General features: G+C 42.2%; 1 protein-coding gene across 1 annotated transcript in view; it reads right to left on the bottom strand.

Moving 5' to 3' along the window:
- Positions 1–16,187, bottom strand: part of FAM20C (FAM20C golgi associated secretory pathway kinase) — a 193,475-nt gene extending 177,288 nt beyond the window's left edge. The window contains exons 1-2 of the mRNA XM_073648018.1: positions 14,701–16,187; positions 6,686–6,873 (exon numbers count right to left, since the gene is read on the bottom strand). Coding sequence (XP_073504119.1) covers positions 6,686–6,873; positions 14,701–15,248 — 736 coding nt within the window. The 5' untranslated portion in view covers positions 15,249–16,187. The remainder of the gene's footprint in view (positions 1–6,685; positions 6,874–14,700) is intronic.
- Positions 16,188–16,902: the final 715 nt, after the last annotated feature.

Here is a 16,902-nt window from a genome sequence, read left to right as displayed (position 1 = left end):
TTTAACACATTCGGGTCTGCTGTCTTTAACACATTCAGCTCAGCTGTCTTTAACACATTCGGGTCTGCTGTCTTTAACACATTCAGCTCAGCTGTCTTTAACACATTCGGGTCTGCTGTACTTAACACATTCGGGTCTGCTCTCTTTAACACATTCGGGTCTGCTCTCTTTAACACATTCGGGTCTGCTGTCTTTAACACATTCAGCTCAGCTGTCTTTAACACATTCGGGTCTGCTGTCTTTAACACATTCAGCTCAGCTGTCTTTAACACATTCGGGTCTGCTGTCTTTAACACATTCGGGTCTGCTGTATTTAACACATTCGGGTCTGCTGTACGCAACATATTTGGGTCTGCTGTACGTAACACATTCGGGTCTGGTGTATGTAACACATTCGGGTCTGGTGTACATAACACATTCAGCTCAGCTGTCTTTAACACATTCGGGTCTGCTGTCTTTAACACATTCGGGTCTGCTGTCTTTAACACATTCGGGTCTGCTGTCTTTAACACATTCGGGTCTGCTGTCTTTAACACATTCAGCTCAGCTGTCTTTAACACATTCAGCTCAGCTGTCTTTAACACATTCGGGTCTGCTGTCTTTAACACATTCGGGTCTGCTGTCTTTAACACATTCGGGTCTGCTGTATTTAACACATTCGGGTCTGCTGTCTTTAACACATTCGGGTCTGCTGTCTTTAACACATTCGGGTCTGCTGTCTTTAACACATTTGGGTCTGCTGTACGTAACACATTCAGGTCTGGTGTACGTAACACATTCAGGTCTGGTGTACGTAACACATTCGGGTCTGCTGTATTTAACACATTCGGGTCTGCTGTACTTAACACATTCGGGTCTGCTGTACTTAACACATTCGGGTCTGCTGTACGCAACATATTTGGGTCTGCTGTACGTAACACATTCGGGTCTGGTGTATGTAACACATTCGGGTCTGGTGTACGTAACACATTCAGCTCAGCTGTCTTTAACACATTCGGGTCTGCTGTACTTAACACATTCGGGTCTGCTGTCTTTAACACATTCGGGTCTGCTGTACTTAACACATTCGGGTCTGCTCTCTTTAACACATTCGGGTCTGCTCTCTTTAACACATTCGGGTCTGCTGTCTTTAACACATTCAGCTCAGCTGTCTTTAACACATTCGGGTCTGCTGTCTTTAACACATTCAGCTCAGCTGTCTTTAACACATTCGGGTCTGCTGTCTTTAACACATTCGGGTCTGCTGTACTTAACACATTCGGGTCTGCTCTCTTTAACACATTCGGGTCTGCTCTCTTTAACACATTCGGGTCTGCTGTCTTTAACACATTCAGCTCAGCTGTCTTTAACACATTCGGGTCTGCTGTCTTTAACACATTCAGCTCAGCTGTCTTTAACACATTCGGGTCTGCTGTCTTTAACACATTCGGGTCTGCTGTATTTAACACATTCGGGTCTGCTGTACGCAACATATTTGGGTCTGCTGTACGTAACACATTCGGGTCTGGTGTATGTAACACATTCGGGTCTGGTGTACATAACACATTCAGCTCAGCTGTCTTTAACACATTCGGGTCAGCTGTACTTAACACATTCGGGTCTGCTGTACTTAACACATTCGGGTCTGCTGTACTTAACACATTCGGGTCTGCTGTACTTAACACATTCGGGTCTGCTCTCTTTAACACATTCGGGTCTGCTGTCTTTAACACATTCGGGTCTGCTGTCTTTAACACATTCGGGTCTGCTGTCTTTAACACATTCAGCTCAGCTGTCTTTAACACATTCGGGTCTGCTGTCTTTAACACATTCAGCTCAGCTGTCTTTAACACATTCGGGTCTGCTGTCTTTAACACATTCGGGTCTGCTGTATTTAACACATACGGCTCTGCTACATCCCTTTTTTTCTCTCTCATCTATTTCTGTACATAATTAACCCCAGCTTAATAAGCATGCATCCTATAGAAAAGTATTGTTTTCTGGCCTCAGCGAGCAGTGACTCATCCCGGAGCGACTCTTTTATGAACCTTCCCTTGGAAAGCAGCTGTTTGATATTAACATTTTATTGAGCAAGATGTTTATTTCTGATACTGGCGAGGACGAGGCAGATACCAGAGAGAGGAAGCCGTGCAGTGACACGATAAGGATGTCGTGGGCTGTCATTCATTACTGTCTGCCGTTGTGATTCTTGGTGATAATGGAAATTTCAGTTACCAAAGAATAGATCACACACAACGCCCACAATACAACCGCTACAAGACGAAAACTTCCCCTTAAAAAGTGATTAAATCAATGTAACCACAGCATCATTATTGCTAGAAATAGGATGACGTATGTGAGGTTGAGCTGAGTTTATCAGACATATTTGGAACAAGTCAGAGGGACCATCTGATGAATTAAAGGATTTAAAGGGGTTTCTCGAATTTATCTGTATTTTAACAGATGTGTTGGAGACATGATTTTGTGGCATTCCCTAAAATATAAGTATTACAGATTCTCCTCCTGTACTTTTTAGTACAGCTTTCATCACAGACTGCACAGCTCTTCTGTTCTCAACATTGCAGTACTGATTCATCAATTGTGAATTTTTTTTAAAAAAAATCACAAAATTTTTCTGTACAATGTTCTCCAGTCCCCCCTAGAAATGAATTTACATTCATACACCTGGATTTTTTTTTCTTTTTGTGCAAATTTTGTGACTTTTTAGCGAAAAACGCAACCTTTTTGGGTTAAAAAGAAAAGTCAAGGAAAAGGTTAAAGACGAACAGAAAGATTATTTTTGATTATGCGCGGAATTCATGAACCACGCGCAACATTTTGAGAGCAAAGAAAAAGTCGACGAATATCACAAGACGAAATCTTTAAACCCCCAACCCTGAAAAAGATGAATCAGGGCCTTAAAATGTATTTTCCTGGTAAGTCCTATAAATAAGTCAATGGAAATATTTATTCCTAGAGGATGGTGAGCTCTGAAATAAAAGGAAAGAAAACACCCAAAATGCTAAAACACCCCCCTCCCCAAAAAAATTCATACATTGTATTTGAAAATGCACTATAGAGTTTAGAAATTACCATAAATATGTACATTTCTTTACCTGGTATAAATGCCGCTGTTTTCCTGAATCTGGCGCTATTTTTATTTTGTTTCTGGGCCTCTCTGTTCCTGAGATATGGGCCTTTCTTCCTGGTATATAAATCTAGTGTTTTTATCCAACAGGGCGTGTCATCTTCAGGAAAACACCCATTTGGTAAAAAGAGTAGAATTTTTCATACAGGGAAGAATAGGCCATATCTCAGGAATGGAGAGGCGTAGGAAAAAAAGAAAAACAACGCCGGATTCAGGAGAACGGCGGCATTTACACCAGGTGACAAAAAAGACACATTTATGACAATGATGTATGTCAACATTTGGCTATATAACAAAAATGCTAAAAAAAAAAATCTGTTTTACAATCCAGGAAAGGAAGAAATTGGCTAGCAGCTTTCTATGTAAATGCATCTATGTGCTGGGCTGAAGCTAGAAGCATTTTAATGTGAGCGAAGTAAATATATACAACTTGGTAATTCTGCCTGCTGGGTAACATCACGGCTAAATGCGGGGTTATTCATTAACAGTCAGTGATAGACGGATCTGAAATACAAGTCGGCTTCCAAGATTTCACACTACACATGTCAATAAATGACAAGATTCACCGAGGAGGGAAACAAACCCAGGTAGCGCTCAGCTGTCGACAGGTACAAAGGGTGAATCTCAGTATAACCTTACACAAGGCATTCCAGAACGGCAGCTACGACATGCATAGGCCTAGCCGGAGACTGAACATATTTCTGTAGAGAGATGATAAATAGCAGAATATGAGCGGATGACAACACCTGCCAGGGCGCAGAGCCTCTGCTATCAGCTCTTCAAAGAGGATTTAATCATACAACAGCATGATGCAATAAACCATGGCAACACAACATATATCTCATCAGCGCGCAGATAGTGAGACTAATGAAAGCACTTGCCTGATTGGATGCCATTTATACCAGGGAACTAATATCGTTGCCAACAAATCATTAAAAGGGTTTCATTTACCTGCAGCGCCCCTAGAGGGGAAATGAAGCATCACACCACTCTCACTGAAATCATAAAGCATGGTGGCAGGTTCTCTACTCTAGTAAATAAAGATCCTAACAGAATCCCTTCCCCTCTATTAGCTCAGAATTCCTTCATAAGATATATGAAAATGTATTTCTTCGACTAGGCAATATTTTTTAACACCTTGAGAAGAGGTGTTCAGAGCCGCTTACCTCTACAATGGAAGTGACAACCACACACATTAAACCTGCTGATCATGAATGCGTCTTGGCAGGTGTCATCGGTGCCGTTCACTTTCGATCCACTAAATAACGCCAGACAACCCCTTTAAGGGGAACACGTCACCAAGTCAAAAGTGTCTAGTTTTTGTTCTCATGTTATTCCCCCTGCTCCCCTGAGTATTATGTTTTTTGTTTTTTTTTAATCCATCATACAGTTCCAGAGATATGGGCCTTTTTATTTAGTGCTAATTTTTAAGATCTTTATCTAAGGGGCGTGGCTCATGGGATCCTCGGGGGCGTGTCTTTAGCCTGTTCTCCCTTATTATGTCAGCCACGCCCCCTTAATACAGACCATAAAAAGTACCACTAAATAAAAAGGCTCATATCTCTGGAACCATATGGGGGATTTGAAAAGAACAAAAAATTGAATATTCAGGGGAGCGGAGGGAATAAAATAATAGGAAAACCGGACACTTTTAACCTCAATTTTAAGGACATTTTTGTGTTTCTGCATTTCAAGACAGTGTTTTTGTTGTTCATGTAGCTGTATGAGGGATTGTTTTTTTGTGGGATGAGTTTTATTTTCACGTATAACTTATTGATTAACTTATATTAATTCTTTCTGAAAGGGAATGTAAAAAAAAACAAAAAACATTCCGCTATTTTTCATTCGTATTTCAAATTACATAGTAGGCTGCCGCCAATGTGGTGTCAGTGGAAGCCTCATCTCTCATACAACATAGATTCTGGAGCTGCTATGGACTGTAGCATCTAGATGGTTAAACAATCGGGATGAGCTTTCTCCAGTCCCAGCTCTTGCAGCAAGATGTCAGCCTATATCACCAATTCACATAAGTGCTTAAGCCAGGGGTGGGAAACCTCAGGCCCGCAGGCCATTTACGGCCCTCAATGACCTTTTATCCGGCCCCGGGCCGACTCTCGGTGACCACAGTGATTGGGCCGGCAGCTGTATTTTGACGGCCCCCGGCCCATTAATTTCTTCATCCTCTGTGAGCACGCTCACGCAGTGCTCACTACTGAATGCTAGGCGCGTGCAATGAAAGATTATGTCCTGACTCCAGGGCCAGAGTCAGGATGTACTTCATGGGCGGAGCTAGTGCACAATTTGTACGGCCCCCGAAGGATGGTATAAATATCCAAATAGCCCTTGGCAGAAAAAAGATTCCCCACCCCTGGCTTAAGTAATTTTCTGCGGTACTGAGATTTCTATTCAGCCATTTGTAATTAGATCTGCTTCAGGGAGCGCTGGGTGACAATCATTATTGCTGCTATAACAACCTACAGTGGACTTAAACAGTAAAGATGCCTGGTTATATGATAGTCCAGGGGCGGACATATCAATGGCGTTATGCCGTTCCTCTGCTATTCTTCTTGGAAATGTATGAATAAACAGACAATTGGGCATTACCATTCCCCTTATCATTACAGTCATGGACAAAGGAACATAAAGATCTCTGGAAATGGACTTGTAACCTTAAGATTGTTGATATTTTTCAACAATTTTGATTCTCAAGTCCTCAGACAGTTCTCTTCTCCTCTTTCTGTTCTCCATGCTTAGTGTGACACACAATGCAAAGACTGAGTCAACTTCTCCCCTTTTTATCTGATGTCAAGTGTAATTTTCACATTGCCCACACCTGTTACTTGCCAAAGGTGATTTTGAACGAGCATCACATGCTTGAAACAAAGTTGTTTACTCACAATTTTGGAAAGGTGCCAACAATTTTGTCTGATATTGTATGAAATTATGTTCAATTTGCCCTTTTTTCCTTGTTTTTTTTTTTGTTGTGTTGTTCCAATACACACAAAGTAAATAAACATGGGTATAACAAAACATATGTAATTGCAATTATTTTCTGGGAGAAATACTTCATTTTCTGGAACAATTTCGACCACGACTGTAGTGTGCGTCCCCACATAGTCTGACATCGTAAATACTGAACAGTTTGTATACAGGCGGTCACATGCCGACTAGACGTGATCAGCCTCACGAACTGAGAGAGGCCACGAACGTCTAGTCAGAATGTGGCCGGAAGTATGCAAAGTGGGGATCTGCAGCCAAATTATTCCAACCCCAATATTAATTCTTACATCAGATGTTACATTAACACCATATCCAACATCTAAGGGGTTTGAAGTTATCATTGTTGGCCTTATGATCAATATAGACAGCTTAAAGGATCCCTTTAAAAAAGAGCGAAGTCGGCCTATGTCCTCTGTACCCTTCACCATGGATGGTGACCATATTGGTAGAACCAGCAGACAGTGACCAATATGCTGTATAACCCCAAAGTGACCATTTGAAGGACAAAAAAGTGAAGCAAATGCATTCGATATATGAAATAAAATATTAATCCCTTACCAACACTGTTAATTTTCTGTCCGCTAAGATCCTGCAGTAAAGCTCCTATGGCCGGGTTCTGCCTGGAGTATAACTCGTACCGATTGATTCCAATATGAAACTTTAGCCAGTTTGGATAGGAGTCTACGTGAGCTTCTCCAGTAGGCAAGAAATCTTCCTCCTCGTTTGCTTCATTCCCCACATTTTGCCTAAAAAAGTGACAATCATTACATTAAATCGTGGAGGAACACAGACGATTCTACAGACAAGGGTGGTCTTAATAGACACATATGAACGGTGGTGACACAAATGTCTTAAAGAAATTGACCAAGTTTAGAAAAAAGGGGCTTGGATCAAACAAGACTCTGTCTATTGGCTGTAAATGGTATTGCAGTATTTATATAAATCGGGCTGAAATGCAATACCGGCTACAGCCAGTGATAAACAGTGGCGCTGTTTTTTTTGGACAAAAGCACAATTTTAATTCTAAACGGCACTTTTCGGTTCCATTTATTATTGTAGTTACATTATGCCATTAATTAATGCAGAACAATGAAAAAGTTAATGCAAACTTAATTTAAGTTAAAGCAAACTTTTTTTTTTCCAATTTCTCATGAATCTTTGCATTTGGAAGAACCTTAAACCTTTCAATTTACATAGTAAGCTTCTGAAAATTACAGGAGGACATGTTACAGAGCAGAGGGTAGCAGTCTAAAGTACCTTTACTATATCTCATTTGTGCACCTGGAATTTAAGATCAGGAGTTTTTATTACTCTGTGAGCGCAGCTTCCAATTCCAGCAGGAAATGCAGAAATTTAGGAAACAAGGTGTGAAGCAGAACAGCGTGAACTATTTCTGGATTTGGAAGCAGTGAATGCTCTGGAAAATGAAAAGAGAGGAATGAAAAAATGCTAGTAGCAGGGGTGTAATTTCATAGTAGAACAGCAGACCTGTAAATGACCCATGGATGGAGTCCTCTTATAGACTTCATATCAAAAGCAGTACATTCAGGGTTGGACTGGCCCACCAGAGAACCGGGGAATCCTCCGGTGGGCCCTTTGTTCTCCTTCAGGAGAGTTCATAGTGCAAACCTTGCACCTGCTATGGGGCTCTTGAGTGGGGGAGAAAGGTGGACCCTCAGAATCAAATCTCTGGTGTCACTGCTGAGATCGGGCGGTCACGTGACCGCAAGTATGTGTCTTGTATACAAAAGGTCACATGCCGACTAGACGTGCTCAGCAGAGCTCAATACAAGTGAATTGAGCGAGACCACGCACGTCTAGTCTGAATGTGGCCGGAAGTATGCAAATCATATACTTGAGCTTACGTGACCGTCTGGTCTCGGCAGAGACACCAGAGAATCCTGACAGCGTGTGGTGGACACACTGTAGGACTCAAAAGTTTGAAGTGACGTAGAGTGATGGCAGACTTTCATTATAAGACCAGAAAACCCCCTTAAGACATATTTTTGGCGAATTTTTCATTCGAGCTTTGGATGGAAAGTCCACAATGGGATACTGGTGTAGGTTGCTTTTATTTTCAGGATGGAATATAGTGGAGCAAAAAGATTCAACGTAACAATCTACCTATCAGAAGAGGCATCGGGGATGCTGGCGGGTAGTAGGAAGTTCGCAGGGCTCTGGTCTGAGGGCTACAGACATGGTGCTGGACTGGGGTTTTGCAATTTGTTTTGTTCTTGGCCCTCTCATTCATGGAAAGTGTAGATGGGACCAGATGTCACCAAGCCCCCTTATTCCATAGTTACAGGGAGGGGTATGATAAAGTCAACGGCAGGATTGTGAGGAAGAGTGCTAGGTCTCATGCATGTAACTTGCACCTGTCATACGTATACTGTATCTGGTAAGTGGCTGGTGGACGTAACATCCGCAGCGACTGTCACCTCCCAATACAAAAGCTATAAATAAAGTGACAATGCAATGTATATTCAATAATGCTACATTCCAATTTCATGGAACATCTGGAAATTATTTTGCTGGGCTATTCACATTTACAAAAGTTCACCCTGTTAGGAAATGTAGAGTTAAAAGAAGTGACCTTTTTATCGATTAATTCAAGAATAGAGCGTCTAAAGAGCTTTTGATGACCCGACACATCTGGGCATTCCAGGGATAGTCTATTGGCTGCAATAAAAATGGTGTAATGCTTAATTGTACCTGCGGAGGCACTGCAGGGAAAGTAAACACTTGCTGCAAGTTTCTACCATAGATTACAGTTGACTTTTAAAGGTCCAAAAAGCAGGACTACCTGTTCTGGATTTGACGTCGGGAAATGATTGTATTACATAATTTCCAAAGTTATGTCCCCTTTAATAATGTTTTCTCCTGCTTTTAGTTATAAGTTCTTGTGTATATTAAGGCTTCTCTTAAAAGGTTTTTTTTGCATATGGGTTAAAAAAGAAAAAGAGACACAGGTTGAAGCTGTTAATTCACATCAGGAAATGTCTGGCGGCCAAAATTGTTTCCTACATTATTTCAACACTGTTGTAACTCTTTAAAGGAACTATTTAACCCTTAAAGGTACTGAAATGACCAGAAATGATCAAAATCCATATCCATTCAACTTTTGTTATAAATATTTTTGGGAATTGGTTGATTGGGATCATGTAATTATTATATGATCAATGATATTTCAGTGTGAAGGATCAATACTAGAGATGAACAAAAGCCAAACTTAAAAGTGTGGGGTTCATACCGAACAGTTAGTGTCCGGTGGTAAACTCCGAACACGAACTTCTTCCGGAAGTCCATTGTAATGTTCAGAGTTCCGGGAGAAGAGAGAGAGAAAAATTTTCCAGCTTAAAAGGTAAAAAAAGTTTGGTTCCCTGTTGATTTCATTGGGGTTCGGGTACAGCTCTGGTACCCAAACATAACTTTGGAATAAAGTTTGGGTGGGTACCAGAAACCGAACCTTCATGGGTCTACTCATCCCTAATCAATGCCGATCCAATGACCAAGTGTGATCGCAACTGATCCCATAATTACAAAATTACATTTTTGGCTATAGGGGAAAATAAAGGTTCATCTTTCATGATCTCTCTGACCTCAATGGGACACCAATCTGGATTCACAGTACGGACTGTAAGTAGTAATGAATGCATATAACACTTGGCATATATGTGCAGCTCAGTTATTAATTGATATTTAAAGTGATCCTTTAATACATTTTCATTATCATATATCCCTTTAAGTCACAAAAGTTACATCGATGACTTGCTTTATACCTGACAACTACAGATGTTGAAAAATCAACACGACAACCATGCAATTCCAAATTATCCTGCAATTTTCGTTCCCATAACCCTGGATTTTGGGTTACAGGTAGAGATGAATGAATCGATTTGCAGGTCCCTGGTCTAGTAGCCACTTCAGTAGTCCATGGTCGCATCCTATATTCCAGAATCTGCTGCGTTTTTCTGATTTGTAAGCCCAGTGTAATGTAATTTTTGCGGAGTGAAGTCACATATGACATCATGCCAGGCCTACTAATCAGAAGAAGCGCTCAAGATGCCGGTAGGTAGGAGTTGGTTCACAGATGATCTACTGGCCAATGGCCACGGACTACTGACGTAACATCTGGACCAGAGTCTTGCTAATTGACTCCCTCATCCCTAGTTATAGGTTATTTTAGAATTGCCTCTTTGGATTTCCAAAGTTTATTGTTTTTTTTTGGATTACAATAAAAAAAGTTCACCTTATGCAATGGTTCAAAAGAATTTCAAGACGGGCCGCTTCTGATGCTGGATAACACTACTAAAGCCTTAGCTACCTGGGGCAGGAGGATGCAGTTCTCGATTGCCACCCATCTGCAATTTCATGCTAGGGCTAATCTTACACCAGTGTTTGCCACCATTATGGAACCATCACTCATTAAAAAAAAGGGATACAAGTAGACTTAAGCAAAAAGATTCACAGGACCCTGGTCTAGTGGGTGGCCACGCAAGGTAAGGTTTTAATTCTAGAGTCAGGATAGGACCGTCCCGATTGGGTCACCTTGTCATTGTTGGATGGCTTTTACGCTTTTTTGATCAAAATCTAGATAACTAAGTACCCTATGTTATTTATATGTACTATTACTATTTATTTACTATAGAGTATACAGTACTTTTGTTCTTTTGTTGGGTTTTGTCTGAGAAATGGTCACAATGTGAACGTGCTCTTAAACATTGCCTGTATACCAACTTATGCTCCGGCTCATTTCTTTGTTTTTTCTAGTGGCCATGCCGATAGTCTGTGGCCAGCTGATACAAAGAATTGCAAACCTTCTACTACCTTCTGGCTTTCCCGATGCCTCTTTTATTGCCAGGAATATTGACGTCATTACACACGATGACATTGCCCCAGGCCTACTAATCAGAAGAGGTGGCAGGGATGTTGGCACGTAGTCATGAGGTTTACGGGACTCTTGTCTAACGTTGTGGCTCTGGAACAAGGTCCTGCTAATCTTTTTGCTCAAATCTAGATGAAAGTAATCTCATCTAGGCCTCTTTTTTTCCAGGAGACTTTATTATATAGAGATAAGGGGCCAGAATTAAAATGTACCCCTCTTTTGGTGGTGGCAACCACCAATGGCATCACTTGAAGTTTGTACAATAGGGTCCTCCAACAAATACAGGTCTTCAAAAGTAATATTTTATATGGAAGAAAGGGAACCTTTTGCCCCCCCCCCCCCTTGGGCCCCCCTAGATTGCAACACTCCGGGTTACCACCACCATTAAACCCATAGTTCCTTGGTTGCCCCATGTCCAATTCCATGAACCTTGGATTAATCCTAAACCTTGTAGGGATCTTTAGAGAGCGTGACCTGCACAGATTTCCACCATCCATTAAACAAAATTAAAAAGGGCCCCGTTTTTGCAGGTGGTAACCACCAATGGCATAACTTGAAGTTTGTGCAACAGGGTCCTCCAACTAATACAGGTTTTAAACAGTAATATTCTTTTATATACAGGACAGGGGACCTTTTGCCATCCCCCCAATCTTGCAACTCTTGCAAGACTTGGGCACTTCTAGATTGCAACACCCCGGATTACCACTACCATTAAACCCATAGTTCCTTGGTTGCCCCATGTCCAATTCCATGAACCTTGGGTTAAGCCTAAACCTTGTAGGAACCTTTAGAGAGTGTGACCTGCACAGATTTCCACCATCCATTAAACAACATTAAAATAAGCCCCTCTTTTGGAGGCGGTAACCACCAATGGCATAACTTGAAGTTTGTGCAACAGGGTCCTCCAACTAATACATGTTTTTAAAAGTAATATTCTTTTATATGCAGGACAGGGGACCTTTTGCACCCTCCCAGTCTTGCAACTTTTGCAAGACTTGGGCCCCTCTAGATTGCAACACCCCGGGTTACCACCACCATTAAACCAATAGTTCCTTGGTTGCCCCATGTCCAATTCCATGAACCTTGGGTTAATCCTAACCCTTGTAGGACTTATGGAAGGTGTGACCTGCACAGATTTCCACCATCCATTAAACAAAGTGAGATGGAACGAGCCTCATCTGGGCCCCATTTCTCCAGGGGCTCCATGGCAGATCTACCTTTTCGGGATATTCATGCCATCGGCTTTATATTGGGCAAAATGGGAAATCTTTCTCTTTTATGGCTGTACCCAGAATAACGTGTGACTGAATTAACCTTCAGGGCATGGGAAGGTAAAATCAATTAAGAGCTAACAGCTGAAATTTTATTTTCAATTACTATACCTCTATAATCTAAAAGCCATTAGCAAAGCGGGAGGAGAAAAAAAAAAAAGACACTAGGAAAAGCGGCAGCAGCAAATATCGAATGAACGTCTCCATATGACAGGATAGAAATGGGTCATGGCGTTAGATAACAGGGACATGGGACATCAGACAGACCAGGACGGTCCCATTTCCTAGTACCTGTCACGGGATAAATGGTTTATTGTATGTGCTGGATCTGCCCACGACTCTAATTAAGACTTTAGATCCTTCAATTATCTCATTCTTGCATAGAAAAGTACAATGCAGCTGGCTCCAGACAATACGGTGTCAGCTTGCTTGGAAGAGGGAGCTGTTGTTCTACAGTCAGCAAACCCGACCGTTGGATTATTACTTGTTTTGTCGCTTTTGTATCTCTTGAGGATCACTTTAAGCCTGTGAAGGGTTAAACAATCCAAGGCAATGATACCCCCCCCCCCCTTCACCTTGGTTAAAAATTAAAAAAAAAAAAAAAGGCAAAATCTTGAAACATAATCAGTCTGAGTACAAGAGTATTTACCTGGACTCTACCACCAGGACAATAAAGGTTAAAGTTAACCGATGAGTTGCACAATTGGTCAGAGACTTGGCAGCTGAGTGGTTGGGTTATATTAATCCGGTCTCTGTTCTGCTCAGGGCTGGCACTCGCCCCCCTGCACAATGACCTACTTACCTTTTCTGAATGAGACAGACACAATCCTGTAATGCAAAGTGCGCAGTTATATGTGACGGGAGGCGATTATAAGACTGGTGTCAGATATGGAGACACAATGTGGCAGGAGGAATATTGATACAAGTGATGTTTATTTACATTGTGAGATACAATCTGCAACAATGTCAAAACAAAAGAATTCACCTGTGACGGCAGCTAGATCTCATCTCCTCTCCCATCCCCCCATATTATACTTACAAGGGGGGAGAGAAAGGTGAGATATTTCAGAGTGGGGGTGGGAGTATTTGGCAGGGTCCTCATTCTACAGGATCAGTTTTGTAGGGTCAATAAGTAACCACCTGTATTCCAGTTATAGGAACTTGCCAAGCATCTCCCCATATCTCAGCATCCATCCTTTTTAAAAGGCATGGGGGGGGGGTGGTAGAGTATTTTGGGGGTTAATTGAAGTCAGATGATTAGTCACCTCTGATGTTCTCTAATGTTCTCTAGTAAAACAATGGATCTTTTTGGTAAAAAAAAAAATACCAGATTTGATAACATCTTCACCGTATCTCAGCTTCCAAAAGTAAAATGAGGGCATATTGGGGTTAAGTACATAGCCCTTCCAAAAATCTCCCCATATCTCAGCTTCCAAAACCCTTTTTTTAGAAGGCATGGGGGATGGGAGAGTATTTTGGGGTTAATTGAAGTTAGGACAGATGATTAGTAATCCTAATATTCTCTAATGTTCTCTGATGTTCTCTAATGTTCTATGATGTTCTCTAATAAAACATTGGATCTTTTTGGTAAAAAAATACCAGCTCTGATAACAACTTCACTGTATCTCAGCTTCCAAAAGTAAAATGAGGGCATATTGGGGGGAGACCCTACTAAACATCTCCCCCTACCTCAGCTTCCAGCCCTCTATGACTGTGGCATTTGGATTATACAATTAGTTACAAATTATGTCCTATTTGGGCTTATTAACCCTTCAGTAGAGCAAGAAAAACAGAAATGTGAAAACCCTGACAAACATCACCCCATATCTCAGTTTCCTGTCCCTCTTTAGCTTGGAATTGGGAAATTAAAATGACTTATTTATTAGGTTCCAAATGATAACCTTGTTGGGACTTATTAACCCTTCCAAAAAAAGAAAAGATAACCAGCATGACAAACCCTGACAAACATCACCCCATACCTCAGCTTCCGACCCCCTATTAGCTTCGAATTGGGATATTAAAATAAGTTATTTATTTATTCACTACGTTCCAAATGGTGACCTTGTTGGAACTTATTAACCCTTCCAAAAACGAAAAAAAAAAAAAGATAACCAGGATAACAAACCCTGACAAACATCTCCCCATATCTCAGCTTCCGGCCGCCTAATTGGGATATTAAAATGAGTTTATTACGTTCCAAATAGTGAACTTGTTGGGACTTATTAACCCTTCCAAAAAAAGGAAAAAATAAAAAAGATAACAAGCGTGACAAACCCTGACAAACATCTCCCCATATCTCAGCTTCCATGGGAAAAACTACAGTCACTTTCTCAATGATCAGACTATGGGTAAAAAAAAATAATATATATAAAAAAAAAATAATAAAAACAAAATTCACCGTAGAGTTCGGTACTTACCATTCCTGGTTTTCAGCAGCTTTGGGGTTAAACCTGATGTCGCTGTTCACATTAAACAAGACATCATCTTCTGTCAGGTCAGGAATAGTACTTTTATATAGGGGTTGCTGGAACAGGGCGGCCAAGCGAGAGTACCCGAGTCCAGGTTGGGGCTTCTTTATACTTCCATCTTGGATTAACTGTTTATTGTTCAAGTCTTTGCCCATTTCGTGCTGCTCCAGTTTTTTAAAAGAGTCATTTTTGTCCATAATTCCAGTGATTTTCTCCAGCGAGTGCGACGTGAGATTAGAGCTGGGGTCGCTGCTAAAGTCTTGTAGGATCCTCAGCGTGTGCTTATTAGGCCACCCCGACTCGGCGGTATTCTTGGGTCTCTGTTTCCCCCAGTCCTCATTGAGGTTGTGAGTACAGGAGCATCCTACATCTCCATCGCTCCGGGTCGCCCTCTTCTCCAGCTTTGGTAGCAGATCTATCATAATATGCATTGTGCAAGCGATCAAGAACACCATCAATATCAACACCCTGAATTTACGAACTAAGATCATCTTCATCTTTATTTATTAAATTAGAAATTATTTAATTTTTTTTATTTTTATTTTTTCGCAATTTTTTTATTTTATTTATTCTTTATTTTATCTGTTTGTTTTTTGGGTTTTTTTTAGAAAAAAAAAAAAGCTTTTTCACGGAAAAAGCGGGATTAATCTTCTAGAATAATAATAATTTCTAGATTACAGATGTCATCTATTCTAATAATAATAATAATAATCTACATATAAATTAAAAAGTTTTTAAATTTCTGCAATGCACAAAATAAAAATTTCAAGAGTTTCGGTGCAGCGTTATTGCAATGGGATGGAGAGGGATTTTTGGGGGATTTTTTTTTTAAAGGGATGATTTGGAAGAGACGGCGGAATGTATAGGGGAAAGGAGGAGGATATTAGCAGGGGAGAAGCATGGATTTATGAGATGAATGGAACAATCCGGAATGTTTGGCTGGATGAGACGCCGCTCCGCTTCCCATCGTTGGCGAGTTGACCCCTTGGCAGGACCATCCGGTTCTTCAGAACCATTTGCGTAAAGGGTTAGGTTCTGGTAGAAAGATCCAGATCGCTTCAGGCACCAGGATCCTGGGTGCTGTCACAAATCAGGTCTGTCTGATCCTCCATCCAAGAAGCCTTGGCTGCCTGTGGGCATCGCTGCAGCATCAGCTGGAAGAATATGACACAAAGAAGGCAGAGCGAGCCCCGATCGTGCTGCTGCTGCTGCTGCTGCTGCGGGCGGCTCCTGGGCAATCATTGGATTCCTTGGTTCATGTCAGTCTGAAAACCAGGAAAAGGGGGGAGAGAAAAGAAAAAAAAGGGGCAGAATGGAGGTGAGCGGCAGCAGGGACGGTGCTCGGCAGGTGCAGGCTGCAGCCGCGCTCAGCTGAGAGCAGTGGAGCCGGTGAGCGGCGCTGACTGCAGCCCCAGCCTCCGGTGGGTGTGTTATATCCACGGCCGCCGTGGAGCGGCCTCCACGCGTCACACCGAGCAGATTGGCTACAGAGACGGCACTGATAGTGACAGGACGCGGCCGGACCCGCACACCCCACCGCACACCCCGCACACCCACACCCACCCGACACACTGATAGTGACAGGACACAGCCGGACTCATGCACTCACCCCGCACACTGATAGTGACAGGACGCGGCCGGACCCGCACACCCCACCGCACACCCCACCGCACACCCCGCACACCCACACCCACCCGACACACTGATAGTGACAGGACACGGCCGGACCCGCACACTCCACCGCACACCCACACCCACCCGCACACTGATAGTGACAGGACACAGCCGGACTCATACACTCACCCCGCACACTGATAGTGACAGGACACAGCAGGACTCATACACTCACCCCGCACACTGATAGTGACAGGACACAGCCGGACTCATACACTCACCCCGCACACTGATAGTGACAGGACACAGCCGGACTCATGCACTCACCCCGCACACTGATAGTGACAGGACACAGCCGGACTCATACACTCACCCCGCACACTGATAGTGACAGGACACAGCCGGACTCATACACTCACCCCGCACACTGATAGTGACAGGACACAGCCGGACTCATACACTCACCCCGCACACTGATAGTGACAGGACACAGCCGGACTCATACACTCACCCCGCACACTGATAGTGACAGGACAC

Source organism: Phyllobates terribilis, unplaced genomic scaffold (assembly GCF_046119375.1).
Source record: "Phyllobates terribilis strain yellow unplaced genomic scaffold, ASM4611937v1 Scaffold_9__5_contigs__length_417890890, whole genome shotgun sequence".
In the NCBI taxonomy this organism is placed as follows: domain Eukaryota; kingdom Metazoa; phylum Chordata; class Amphibia; order Anura; family Dendrobatidae; genus Phyllobates; species Phyllobates terribilis.
The sequence above is the reverse complement of the archived record's forward strand: the minus strand, read 5'-3'. Positions and strand labels throughout refer to the sequence as shown.